This window comes from Quercus lobata, chromosome 2 (assembly GCF_001633185.2).
Source record: "Quercus lobata isolate SW786 chromosome 2, ValleyOak3.0 Primary Assembly, whole genome shotgun sequence".
NCBI lineage: Eukaryota > Viridiplantae > Streptophyta > Magnoliopsida > Fagales > Fagaceae > Quercus > Quercus lobata.
This window is the reverse complement of record NC_044905.1, coordinates 49,653,250-49,668,463: the sequence shown is the minus strand read 5'-3', so window position 1 is coordinate 49,668,463 and position 15,214 is coordinate 49,653,250. Positions and strand designations below refer to the sequence as shown.

General features: G+C 36.2%; 1 protein-coding gene across 1 annotated transcript; it reads left to right on the top strand.

The window, feature by feature from the left end:
* The first annotated feature begins 9,931 nt into the window (after positions 1-9,931).
* On the top strand, positions 9,932-11,231 carry LOC115965707. The gene is made up of 2 exons (XM_031085009.1): positions 9,932-11,134; positions 11,211-11,231. Exons 1-2 carry the CDS (start codon positions 9,932-9,934, stop codon positions 11,229-11,231), a joined length of 1,224 nt encoding a protein of 407 aa, XP_030940869.1.
* Positions 11,232-15,214: the final 3,983 nt, after the last annotated feature.

Here is a 15,214-nt window from a genome sequence, read left to right as displayed (position 1 = left end):
TGCATTCAAAATGATTAATGTATTTTAAACAGAAATTAAAAAGCCTCAAAACAAGGAGGCAACCAGAATCTTGGGTGATCATTGTCTTTAAAAGGGAAATATTATAGCCTCAAAACAGGGAGGCAACCAAAGTTTTCAAAAAAAAAAAAAAAAAAAAAGAGAGAGAGAGAGAGAGAGAAATAAAGATGTCAGAAGTTTTTTCTTCAAGGTGCAGTAGCGACCCCATCCACTTGACCTTCAACCACATGTCCCTCGTCCGTTGGTCTAGCTTCAATTGCATCATCTCCTTCGATAGCAGCAGTAGCCTCTTCCTATTCATTAGCTTCATCAGTAAGAACCTCAGTGTCAATGGCTTTAAAGTTAAGGTTGGAAAAATCCATAACATGGCTATGATGCTTCATCGTCCATCTACGAAGGAGCTCAAAGCCTTTATAATACTGAATGAATTGAAGGTCAGAAAAGCGCTTAGACTTCAGGAACTGATCGATTATTTCTCACGCTCCTCGTCAGTTCATAGAAGAGCAGCCTGAATTTCGTCATCTTTTTTCGCGACGAGTAACTTCTCCACCTTCAGTGCTTCGTTGAGCTCCTTGACCTTCCCTTTTGCTTTCGTGGCCTCATCCATAGCCTCAATCAAGTCCTTCCTCAGTCTCGAGCTTTCAGCTTCAACAGATTTGACCTTTGAGTTGGCCACCACTACCTTCTCCTCGGTATAGTCAATCATTAGATGTAATGATTCTCCAAGAATCTGGAAGAAGGGTACAAAATCAATCTCCATAGGCAAACAAAAAATTTTAATGATGAGGAAATAGTTAAGTTAAATACCTGCACCAGTTTGTGTATATGACAACTGACTAGCTTGTGGGACGAGATGGAAGACAACCCCTTAAGCTTTTCGTCTATGATCACATTATGAACCTAACCAAGAGCTGTAGTCGGATCTCCTAGATGCTTTTTCCAACTTTGCTCTTCCCTTTAGAGCGAGTAATGGGAAGTGTAAACATCATCATTTCAAGGGACAGTGCGGACGGAGGGAGAAACGATCGTCTCACTTTTCTCCTCATTCAGTTTGCGCTTCTTTGTCTCAACGGCCATTTGAGATAGGGGTTCATTCTTCATTCCCTTAACACGTGCATATTTGTCCTTGCTATACCTAGTGGCCATCTCTACAAAAATAAAATCAGAGAGAGACGTGAGAAATAGAAATAGAAAGAAGAAAGGGATCAAGAAAGGAAGGTATACGTACTTTTCTCTTCTCGGAGTATTTTTCTTAACACTTATTTAGAAGGCTCGGGACCAAGACAATGGTCATACAAACGACAAGGATCTACCAAATCGTCAAAGTCATCAATCCCATGAACAAATTCCAAAGTAGCTTCAACTTGACTCTAATAATGGCTCTCCAAGTCAGGACATTCAGAAGCTGTGAAACAAGTGTCAAGAGAACTTTTACATATATGAAACAAAGGTCGTCTTTAAAAAAAAAAAAAAAAGATGCATTAAGAGATGGGATCTCCCATTTTTGTGGTAACCAAGGGACTTCGCCCCAAAGGTTGTCAAACATGGTTTCCCATCCAGAGCAAGAAATAAAAAAGTATTGTGACTTCCAATCACGGAAGGAAGAAGGAATCCAGAGACGATCCTAGAGTTCCTATTCCAAGGCAAAAGCTCGTAATAACCATAATGGGTAGAGAGTTTCAGATGGTACAAGTGTAAGAACTCATTCAGAGATATCATGTTGCCTTCATGGACAGACACCCAAATTGACATGTAGCTTATGATAGTCCTCCAAGCGTTTGAGATGAGCTGTCTAAGGGCATGATTGAGAGTGGAAAGAAGCGACATTATGAATGGGTGAATGGGAAAGCAAAGACCACATGAAAAGGTAGCTTCATAGAAGCACACCTTGTCATGGGGAAAGTTGCAAGCCTTCTCATTTGGATAAGGTAAGCGAGCGACGGTGCCACGAGGGAATTGAAACCTTTTCCTTATAGATTTCAATTGCATCATCTTTAAACAACAAGATTCAAAAAGGGCATGGAAAGGGGGCGAAGAAGAAGACAAAGAACGGTTTGGGGTTTTCAAAAGCTTCGACACCACAATGTCCACACCTAATTCCTCAGACTCGTAGTTTGAAGACAGGCCCGTCTCAAGCTCGCTAGACCTAACTTCAAAGTCCCCCCTCCTCAACGACGGCCATCTCCAAATGGTATTTAATCAAAGAGCTTCAGATCAAGGGATAGAAGGTAACTAAGACAGGCCTAAAAGCAGCACAACAATGAGGTAAAAACAAGCCTACTTGGGGGCATTTCCCGTCAGTGTTCAAGGAAAACTCCAAGTCTAGCAAAGAAAAAGGAAACATAAGGGGTTTGTTGCCTAAGAGAAACAAAATCAACCATTAATGAAGATTTGGAGTATAGAGAGCTTACCAGGATGGAGTTAAGTGTTTATGAGAGCTTCAAACTTCAGATACAAAGGTTAAAGAAGAAAGAAAAAAGAAGAAACGGATTCTCTAAAAGGAAGAAGCAAGAATCAAGGCGTGGGAAATTCAATAAAATGTCCACACGTGTAGCAAATAGCAAAAGGACACATGGTAATCATCTAACGAGAAAGTCGCATCGCATTATGGTGATTGAACGAGAATCTCAGGAAATGAAGAGGGAGTTAGACTACCAAAACCGTTTTGTATTCCTTTTCTCGTCGAACCCAATAATGACAAAAGGAATAGAGGGGGCAACTGACGAGTAGTGACAAATGGTCGTCCAAACGGGTGACTACATTATGGACGAACATAAAAGTGCATTGATCTTAGAATTAAACCCAGTAATTAATGGTGAATGATGAGCGGATACGAAACCGTTACCGCCATCCTTGTCCATAACGTTGGATGACCGTTACAAACCTTAAATGATAATGATTAAATGGTCATTAATGAGCCATTAAGTCCATCATCTCATGCACAAGGTAAGGTTAAGCCAACAGGCTAAGCATTTAATGGCAAACAGGCTATATAAAGCCAAGAGAAGCAAGTAAGTGCATTACGTTTTACATTACACAAAAATTACTCTACAGATTATTGATCTTAAAAGAGTCTTAAGTAAACTTACGCATAGGAGGGTCCTTGGTAGGCCCCAAAGTCACCATTTACATAGCATTCTCTCTTAAGCAGGAATCCAAACCGTCCATCAGTACAGACAAGGAACATACTGATGAGGCGAAATCTCGTTTTATCCGTTACATTGCCTATTCTTTTGGACCATGGCCCCTATTGAAAACAATTTTTTTAGTACAAATACAAACCCACTTCTACAAATCTAAAATTTCTAACTCTTATACTCAAGAGAGAGGTCATTGCTAGTGATGCAACATTACCCACATTTAATGATGATATCTCAATTTCTGAAAATCTTGAACTAATATTTCATAAAAAAAATTTTGATTAAGAAAGAAGATTTTTCGAGGTAATCTATAATTTTGAACATTAAAATAGAGATTGCAAATAAATTCAATACAAAATCCATAATATATGATTTACTGAGAATTCAAACAACAACGTCAAATTCCATTTTGATAGATAATTTAGTTTAAATTTACTAAGAAACAATTATTTTATGTATTTTTCTTTTATTGATTCTTTTTTTATATTCAATAGATGTAGTTTGGATTCACATGAAAAAAAAAAAAATATATATATATATATATATATATATTCATGTTTGGCACCCCCTAACTTCAAATCCTAGTTCCATCCCTGTTTGGTATCTCTGTAATTATTCTTTCGCAAAATGACTTAATAATACAATTCTCTAAATAGGATATTGCTTTACCTTTATGTGCTTTTTTCCCATTTCATGAACGCTTACATGTGGCTTGAATCCTCTGTTTGTTTATGTTAAACATCCGGTTTCAAATAAGAAAAATGCTAAAGCCACAAACTATTATACAATCTTTTTTACAAACTGTTGATATGATAAGTAATTATTAGTAACTAAAAAAGTAATATTAGTAATTGATCCAGATGAGAATATTAAAAAAGAGATTGCAACTAAATTCAGTACAAAGTCCATAATATATGATTTACTGGGAATTCAAACAACAACGTCAAATTCCATTTTGATAGATAATTTAGTTTAAATTTACTAAGAAAAAAATATTTTATGTATTTTTCTTTTATTGATTCTTTGTTTATATTCAATAGATGTAGTTTGGATTCACATGAAAAAAAATAATAATAATAATAATTTTCATGTTTGGCACCTCCTGACTTCAAATCCTAGTTCCATCCCTGTTTGGTATCTCTGTAATTATTCTTTCGCAAAGTCACTTAATAATACAATTCTCTAAATAGGATATTGCTTTACCTTTATGTGTTTTTTTCCCATTTCATGAACGCTTACATGTGGCTTGAATCCTCTGTTTGTTTATGTTAAACATCCGGTTTCGAATAAGAAAAATGCTAAAGCCACAAACTATTATACAATCTTTTTTACAAACTGTTGATATGATAAGTAATTATTAGTAAGTAAAAAAGTAATATTAGTAATTGATTCAGATGAGAATAAATAAGAATTTATCACATCAATAGTTTGTAAAAATATTATAAAATAGTTTGTGGTCGTAACAGTACTCTTCAAATAATAACACAAAGATACTGTTTGTTTTACAAGATCAATCACGAAGCAAAAACGACAAGTCCTAATAGGTAGTATATATTGCGATTGTGCGAACCAATTCATAGGATGAAAATATTTTTCATATCTTTTGTTATATATATATATATATATATATATATCTAACCATATATGCCACTCTTCCATTATAGGCGTTTCTTCTGGTTTAACTGGGATTATGGTATTAGTCTCCATTGTGACAGTTTCTTGCCTTAGAAGAAAACCATCATCATGTATGGCTATGATAAAGGATAGGAGCATAGAGAACAAACGATCTACCAAAGATTTCACAATGAATCAAGGCTCACTTGCTCCCAAGCAATATAGTTATTCAGAAATAAAGAAAATGACAAATTCATTTAAAGACAAGCTAGGTCAAGGTGGAGATGGAAGTGTATACAAAGGAAAACTATTGAATGGTCATGTAGTAGCAGTGAAAGTCATAAGTGAGCCGAAAAGTAGTGGAGAAGAATTTATTAATGAAGTTTCTAGTATTAGTAGAACTTCTCATGTCAACATAGTCACTCCTTTGGGTTATTGTTATGAGGCAAATAAAAGAGCTCTAGTTTACGAATTCATGCCTAATGGATCTCTAGATAAATTCATATATAATCATGTGTGGGGGCCGGCTAGTCAATAAAGTTATTAAAGTCAAGTTAATTGGGCCTATGATCCATCCGAGGACATAAAGCTGTCCGAGGATGTCCATGTCAGGTTGTAAGGATAACCAAACGAAAGGAAGAGTAGATATCACGTAAGGTGAGTTCAGTATTTGTCCGAGGACAAAATCTTTCTCAGCAATATGAGTCCGAGGATGACCAGAGCGCCACCTTGTTACAAACGTACTTCGGAGCTACGTTACCACTAAAAGCGGGATACGGGACCAAGGGTAAAAAAGAAAAGGCAAAAAAATATCTATAACGACAGTTGCCACCGCATTAATTGCCTCTCAACCAACTCTCTGGCCGCATTAATGTGGAGGTGATGCCTGAACAGTGATGAAGCAGCCTTACAGCTACTAGTTGGAGGTTCTAGAAGGTGTTAGATGAGACAGAAAGAGATCCCTTGAACCCAACTAACACGTGTGTGGTAAAGATGATATGAAGAGGGCAGTATATAACATAAAAGAAAGCATTGAGGAAAGGGATCAGAACAGGAAAAAAAAAAAAAAGAGTACTCAGAAGAAAGCCTTAAGAACAAAAGAACTGAACTTGTTTCAAAAGAAAAACTAATTGTTATATCAGTGCTAATCCATCTATAAACGTGGGATTAAATCATTTTTCTTTTAAAGTTTACCTAGTTCTTGGACACCCATGCTCTACAAATTTTATTATTTGGGCCTTTAACGTATGAACCTAATACCAGTTTGGGATCATCACAAATTGAGTCCTTACATCATGGATTTCCAAAAAAAAATTGTCAATTGGAATGGAAATCTCTTTTCCAAATTGCTATTGGCATTGCACGAGGATTAGAGTACCTGCACCATGGTTGTAGCACAAGGATTTTGCATTTTGACATCAAACCTCAAAATATTCTTTTGGATGAAGATTTTTGTCCTAAAATATCTGATTTTGGTCTGGCAAGACTTTGCCAAAGGAACAATAGCATTTTCTCTTTGTTGGGAACTCGAGGAACTATAGGGTACATTGCACCAGAGGTTTTTAGACTGTTCCAACAGATCGGCCATCTATGACTAAGGTAGTGGATATGTTGGAAGGTAGCCTTCAATTCATAGATATTCCCCCAAAGCCCTTCCTATCATCTCCTACAAGGTCACTTCAAAATGCTTCAACAATATTTTCATCGGAAAAATTGTTAGAAGGCATTTGAATAAATGCAAAGAAGACAAAGAGAAGCCTTGATTTTTTGCTCACTAATAGTTAGAAATAGTTTGTGTTAAAGACTACCTATGCATGTTTAATGGGATAAAATCGTATGTACTTCAGAATCATACTCTGATAGAGCAATCCCAAGTCCTAACGCATGTCTTAAGAAATAATCCTTAAAATCGTATTTTCATTTTTCTTTTCACCTTTTAACTGATAAATACTTACTATTATATAGAATATGTCTATAAAATTCTCTAAATGAATCACAAAGATCATTGTTACATACTTGTTATATCAATTCTCACATGGATGTTTTTGACATAGAATACACTTATATGTGTGAGATAGCAAGCCAAAGAAATTGAGATATTAGCATCCCCTAATATCTTGTCTCATTATGTAGGCTCAACTATGCATGTACTGTAATACCCCACATACTTTTATTTGAGGTTATTATTAAGTTTTCTTTTAAATATAATTGTTGGGCCATAGGTTTTCTTTTTATTAGTAACTGCAGCACGCTACCCTACTAAGTCCACATCTTTAATACAAACTACAGGGTAGAAGAAGAGACAGTCAGGGTTTTCATAGAAAGGGTTTTATCAAAGAGGCTAAGAGGTTTTTCTTTGGAGTTTATAGCACATACAAGTGAAAGGCAATAAGACTGTTCAAGGTATGATTTCTTATCGTTAGAAACAAGAATTAAGGAGTTAGAATTTTTATTATAAAAGAAACTTTATTGTTGTGTAGATTGCTGGTAATTTCTTAGACTATGGTTTTACGTGGTTTCAATTATTCAGAAATCTTGATTGTCACTGTTCGGACCCTTGAGCAAAAGCCGAAATTGTTAAACCCATGTATAAGGCTAGCGTCACTTTTGTAGGGCCATATGAATTTTTGGGCTGCCGTAACTCTAATTCTAACTTGCTGGAAATTTTGCACCTGACCCCACCCTTATGTCACTTGTTATCTCTCATTTTGTCAGGGTCCTATTCTTCTTATTGTAGCTTTAATGGTCTATTGTCTAGGTGTTCAGTAATTCCAATCAAAGTGATACCTTAAGGTCCAACGTCTACTATTCTTTAAAAGGTTAATGACAGGTTTGTTTCTTTTGTCTAAATTGTAATTTCATCCCAAAATATTGTGGTATTAAATCCATTAGGGTCAATGAAATTAAGTCCTTGAGCAAAGTCATAATAGATTTGGCCCACAGTTTTCTTTGGGGTTATATAATTAAATCGTATAGTATTAGCTGCTGCCTATGGGTTTTGATAAATTCAAGGAAACACATTTTTGGGTAGAGATGCTTGGCATTAGTGCTATTATTTAGTTCAGCAAAGTATTTTACTCATGAATCAGTTTGTATAGGTTAGTAAGATTTATATTTTATAGAGGATATTAAGTAATTTCCATGATTTATTTTAGGTCCCATCTAAGAGTATTTTGAGACTATTTGGAGGGTGTTTCAGCTGGACTTTCAGAGTGATTCAAGTGCTGTAAGTAATTATGCATAATATGCACAAGTTTTATTCTTTAGGTTCTTAGAAATTAAAGATTTTCAAAGGATATGCTTTTAAAGCTTACGTTTTCTTAAGTCTATCGAAAGCATTATTTTTACAACGTTTTAAAGAGAAACTTCGAATTTTAAATAATGTTTTGAATGCCCAAATCTCATTTAAAAGATGATTTCTAAACTAAACTATTTTCCAAAAATAATTGAGTTTCGAGGTAAGTTTTCTAAAAAAGTTCTTGTTCTTTAAATTTTGTTAAAACCAAGTGATTTTAGTCATATTCCTATTCTCCAAATGGTATTTAAAATGTTTCTTTTAGCAAATTAAATTTTTAGATTTACTCAAGAATTATAATATATTTATATAAACTCTTCAGTTCTTATTCATTCCCTAAGAGAGTCAAGCATCCTTTGATTTATGTTCTATTCGATATTGTGATATTTGATATGCCTCTGTATTTGAAAAGAAATTGTTAATATCAAGTAAATTATTATATTTTGTATAAACTTTGCCTTGTGATATGTGACTCAAAATAAGTGTTTTTAGAATTGATCAGATATATCAGATATATGTGTAGATCCGCTTACAGGATTGTATGTGAGAATATGTATTGATCCCTCACCAGCAGGGGTTAGATGTTGGTATCCGCTCACATGATTGTATGTGAGAATATGTGATGTGTATATGTGAAACTGTGCTCTGATCAATTTTATGTATGTGATTTCAAATGATTTTAAGATGTGATTACATATGTATTAAATGATTCATTATATGCTTTGTGGAATAATTATTTTTGATATCATTGAATGATTTTGTGAAAAAGTAAAATACTCGTGCTTTGCTTGACTCCATTCCGTTGTGTATTCTGTATAATTACTTACTAGATGTGTGGCTCACTCCATCAATTACTATTTTTCAGATTAAAGTATAGTTGGAAACATAGAACCGTTGGGTCGCTTTGTAAGGTGCAAGGTAGAGCATGGAAGTTGTAGGCGACTTTAGTATGCATTGAAGACTAATAGAATTTTAGTTACCTTATTTTGTAATTCATGTTTTTATGGAGATTACTTCCCACTTGTGGAGTTTAGACTTTTTTTGTAATAGGTTTTTAAGAGTATTATTTCTTTGGAGTATTGATTTATTTTGGATTAATTATGTTTATGGAATTATATAAGTTTAGCAGGTTAGTCATGCATCTAAATTCATGTTCCATGGATTTGGGTCGTGACAGTGTTGGTATCAGAGCTCGAGGTTATGATTCTATAGACAATTAGGACTTCTGATGTTTTTGTATAGGATGTGGAAGAATAGGCTTGAACCATTGGATGATCTATGGGTATTTTGTGGGTTTGATAATTGTTAGAAGCTGTGTGCCTATATGCTTAGGATCATAAGAATAGTAAAAGCTTTCTTTACAAAAGAAAAATGTTCAACAAATGAGAAAAGACTAGCACAATGAGATTCATGTACTCCTATTGAGAATCAATAGTGCTTGGCAGAGACACATTGGCAGAGACACATCGTTAATCACTTCACCATAAGAGATTGGTCTAATCATGATTATAATCAGGACCATCTGCGTGGGTATAGTTTTGAGGTGTTAATGAACCGACAGGCCCAAGAGTCTCATTCGCGGCTTTTGCGCTAGAAAAGAGAAGCCAAAAGAAAATTAAGATTGCCAAGATCATACTGATTAAGACCACTCTTGAGCTTGCCATGTAGCGTTGGTTTGCCGTGACTGGTGAGCAAGTGCCGGGTGCCTGCTGCAGAGGCCAGCGGAGCCGAGCATAGAGGCAATCACAGAGACGAAGCGAGAAAAAGAGTGAAGGAATAGTAAAAGCTTTAGTATCTCTTGTATACTATAATTTTCTTTGAGGTTTATCCAACTCTAAAGTGTTGTTTTTTTGGTTATAGGAAAATGCCACCCCGCAATTCTGCCCCTTCTAGTTCTGAGCCAAAATCTAAGAGCCTTGAGGGTGTTTTAAGCGCTATCAGAAGTCTTGCTGAGGTGGTGAAGCATGTTAGCACTGGGGGAACAGTTAAGCCCAAAGATGCTGAGATTGAAGGATGTATTGTTGAGCAATTCAGGAAATTGGGTCCTTCTTCATTTTTGGGCAACCCCGATCCTATAGAAGCAGAATCTTGGATAATGCAAATGGAGAAATTTTTTGATGTGATTGGTTGTACTGAAGTGCAAAAAGTATCTTTTACTTCCTTTATGCTGAAGGGGGAAGCAGAGCATTGGTGGAGATCCACCAAAAAGACCTTGCCACTTGAGGTAGATGAGATATTGACTTGGAGTATTTTCCTTGAGGCCTTTTACGAAAAGTATTTTCCAGAAAGTGTACGAGATGAGAAAGAAGTGGAGTTTATGGAGCTTATTCAAGGGAATAAAACAGTGTTACAGTATGAGGCTAAATTTACTGAGTTGTCTCAATTTGCCCCTCACATTGTGGCTGATGATGTTAGAAAGGCTAAGAAATTTCAGAGGGGACTACGACCAAGTATCAGGACTAGGATGGCAGCCTTACGATTGAAGTCATATTCAGAGGTTGTGGAGATTGCAAAGGTTGTGGAGATTGCAAAGGTTGTTGAGAAGGAGTGTGAGGACTATCTGAGGATTAGAAGTCAGAATAACAAAAGGCCTAAGACAGAAGGGTTTCATAGAGGGAATGAACACAACAAGCCATTTAAGAAGAAGACTACAACTGAACCAGAGACTAAAATGATGCAGCAGGTAATAGAGGTTTGTCAGAAGTGTGGTAAAAAGCATAAGGGTGTTTGCTATCGTGAAAGTGGGGCTTGTTTTAAGTGTGGTCAAATGGGTCATCGTATCAAAGATTTCCCAGCCATGAAGAGTGAGTTGGTGACTAAGCCAACTAATGTGAAGCAAAGGCCAAAAGTCCAAGGACGTGTGTTTGCTATTACTGAGCAAGATGCTAAGGCATCCAAGTCAGTGGTAACAGGTACCATTCCCATATTTTCTCATACTGCACGAGTTCTTATTGATCCTGGTTCTACTCATTCCTTTGTATCTTGTGCTTATATGAAATATGCTGATTGTGTGCCTGAATTGTTGGACTTTGAACTTTCTGTTTCTACTCCTTTGGGTGAAACTATGGTTGCTGAGTTTATATGTAAGTCTTGTGTGATTAAGATTGGAGGAAATGAGTTGTTGGCTGATTTGATTCTCTTAGAAATTCAAGAATTTGATGTAATATTAGGCATGGATTGGTTAGCAGCTATCATGCTAATGTTGACTGTTACAAGAAGGAAGTGGTGTTTTGTATTCCAGGTCAACCTGAATTTGTATTTCATGGGTCAAAAGAGAGTCTTGTGCCTAATATTATTTCTGCCATTCATGCTAATAAATTACTTAGAAAAGGTTGTGAAGGTTATCTTGCATATGTGGTGAACAACCAGAAGGAAGGGATTAAGATTATTGACATCCCTATTGTGAGGGACTTTGTTGATGTATTTCCTGAGGATCTCCCTGGGTTACCGTCTGATAGGGAGATAGAATTTGCCATTGACTTAGTGCCAGGAACTGCACCTATTTCTATGGCACCATATCGCATGGCACCTGCAGAGTTGAAAGAACTTAAATTGCAATTGCAAGAGCTTCTAGAAAAGGGATTTATTCAACCTAGTGTATCTCCTTGGGGTGCTCCTGTGCTTTTTGTAAAGAAAAATGATGAGTCTATGTGATTATGCATTGACTATAGGCAGTTGAATAAGGTCATTGTGAGGAACAAATATCCTTTACCTAGAATTGATGATTTGTTTGATCAATTACAAGGTGCTAAAGTCTTTTCGAAAATTGACCTTAGATCAGGTTATCATCAACTCAAGGTTAAGTAAGAGGATATACCTAAGACTGCCTTTCGTACTCGTTACGGACACTATGAGTTTTTGGTAATGCCGTTTGGATTGACTAATGCCCCTGCTGCCTTCATGGATTTAATGAACCGTGTGTTCAAGCCTTATTTGGATTGGTTTGTTATTTTTTTATTGATGATATTTTAGTCTATTCTAAACTGAGGAGGAGCATGTAGAGCATTTAAGGATGGTGTTGCAGGTCTTGAGGGAGCAAAAATTATATGCCAAGTTTAAGAAGTGTGAGTTTTGGTTAGATGAAGTAATGTTTTTGGGGCATGTAATATCTAAGGATGGTATTTTTATGGATCCTAAAAAGGTGGAAGCTGTGGTAAATTGGCCTAGACCAACAAATGTATCTAAAGTTCGTAGTTTCGTGGGTCTTGCAGGTTACTATAGGAGGTTTGTTGAAGGTTTTTCACGTATAGCAGGTCCCTTGACTAGGTTGACCCAAAAGAATGCTAAATTCTTGTGGAAAGATGAATGTGAAAAGAGCTTCCAAGAATTGAAAGACCGGTTGGTTTCTGCTCCAGTTTTGACATTGCCAACAGGTTCAGGAGGGTTTGTAATTTACAGTGATGCTTCACATAAAGGTCTTGTTTGTGTGCTTATGCAGCATGGAAAGGTGATAGCATATGCTTCTAGGCAACTAAAAAGGTATGAACAGAATTACCCTACTCATGACTTGGAGTTAGCAGCGGTGGTTTTTGCATTGAAGATATGGAGGCACTACTTATATGGTGAGACGTGTGAGATTTACACTAACCATAAAAGTTTGAAATATTTGTTCTCTCAAAAAGAATTGAACATGCGGCAAAGGAGATGGATTGAGTTGTTGAAAGACTATGATTGTACAATACATTATCACCCAGGCAAAGCAAATGTGGTGGCTAATGCCTTGAGTAGAAAATCCTCTGGTAGGATGGCAAGTATAATTTTAAGGAAAAGACTTTTTTTTGAAGAGTTGAAGGAGATTAATGTGGAGCTCCAATTTAAGGAACCAAGGGTACTTCTTGCTCATTTTCGAGTACAACCTACCTTAGTTGAAAAGGTGAAGATTGCTCAAGGATCTAATCCTAATTTGGTAAAGATTATGGAAGAGGTAAAGGAAGGTAATCGAGCGGAGTTTGGCATTCATGGTGATGGTGTTTTACGATTTAGAAACCGATTATGTGTTCCCAATAATGTTGAATTAAAAAAGGAAATTTTGGAGGAGGCTTATAAATCTGCATACACTGTTCACCCAAGTAGCACCAAAATGTATCGAGATCTCAGAGAAGTATATTGGTGGAATAATATGAAAAGAGAGATTGTAGATTTTGTATCCCGGTGTTTAATTTGTCAGCAAGTTAAAGTTGAACATCAAAAGCCTGCTGGATTACTTCAACCTCTCAGTATTCCGGAATGGAAGTGGGAACATATCTCCATGGACTTTGTGACTGGACTGCCTAAGTCAGTTAAGGGTCATGATGCTATATGGGTAATAGTGGATAGATTGACCAAATCTTCCCATTTTCTACCAATCAAGACTACGTTTTCATTGGATAGATTGGCTCAATTATATGTTATGGAAATAGTGAGATTACATGGAGTTCCTGTCTCTATAGTCTCTGATAGAGACCCTCGTTTCACCTCTAAGTTTTGGAACAGTTTACACAAGGCTATGGGAACCAAGTTAGATTTTAGTACAGCTTTTCATCCTCAAACTGATGGCCAATCAGAAAGAACTATACAGACACTTTAAGACATGCTAAGAGCCTGTGTGTTAGACTTGAAAGGTAGTTGGGAGACTCACTTGCCTTTAATTGAGTTTGCTTATAATAACAGTTACCATTCCAACATAGAGATGGCTCCTTTTGAGGCATTGTATGGCCGGAAGTGTAGGTCACCTATTTGTTGGAATGAAGTGGGTGAAAGGAAGTTGCTTGGTCCAGAACTAGTTCAATTGACTACGGAGAAGATTCAGTTGATTCGTGAAAGACTCCTAGCTGCTCAAAGCAGGCAAAAGAGTTATGCAGATAATAGAAGGCGAGACTTAGAGTTTCAAGTTGGGGATCATGTATTCTTAAAGGTGTCTCCATCTAAGGGTGTGATGAGGTTTGGGAAGAAAGGCAAGTTAAGTTAGAGGTACATTGGCCCTTTTGAGATCTTGGATAGAGTGGGCAATGTATCTTATAGGTTGGCATTGCCACCAGTCTTGTCACATATTCATAATGTATTCCACGTATTAGTGTTACGAAAATACATGCCTGATCCATCACATGTTTTGGAATATAAGCCGATCAATGTTAGAGAGGACTTGTCTTATGAGGAGCAACCAGTGCAAACTATTGATAAGAAGGATCAAGTGCTACGTTCAAGGAATATATCCTTAGTGAAGGTGTTATGGAGTAATCATGCAGTTCAAGAAGCGACATGGGAAAACGAGGAAGACATGAAAGAAAAATATCCCTATCTATTTTCTAATTGAGGTACGTCAAGTTTAGAGGACTAAACTTATTTTAAGAGGGGAAGAGTGTAATACCCCGCATACTTTTATTTGAGGTTATTATTAAGTTTTCTTTTAAATATAATTGTTGGGCCATAGGTTTTCTTTTTATTAGTAACTGTAGCCCGCTACCCCACTAAGCCCACATCTTTAATACAAACTATAGGGTAGAAGAAGAGACAGTCAGGGTTTTCATAGAAAGGGTTTTATCAAAGAGGCTAAGAGGTTTTTCTTTGGAGTTTATAGCACATACAAGTGAAAGGGCAATCAGATTGTTCAAGGTATGATTTCTCATCGTTAGAAACAAGAATTAAGGAGTTATAATTTTTATTATAAAAGAAACTTTAGTGATGTGTAGATTGTTGGTAATTTCTTAGATTATGGTTTTACGTGGTTTCAATTATTCAGAAATCTTGATTGTCACTGTTCGGACCCTTGAGCAAAAGCCGAAATTGCTAAACCCATGTATAAGGCTAGCGTCACTTTTGTAGGGCCATATGAATTTTTGGGCTGCCGTAACTCTAATTCTAACTTGCTGGAAATTTTGCACCTGACCCCACCCTTATGTCACTTGTTATCTCTCATTTTGTCAGGGTCCTATTCTTCTTATTGTAGCTTTAATGGTCTATTGCCTAGGTGTTGACTAATTCCAATCAAAGTGATACCTTAAGGTCCAACGTCTACTATTCTTTTAAAAGGTTAATGACAGGTTTGTTTCTTTTGTCTGAATTGTAATTTCATCCCAAAATATTGTGGTATTAAATCCATTAGGGTCAATGAAATTAAGTCCTTGAGCAAAGTCATAATAGATTTGGCCCATAGTTTTCTTTGGGGTTA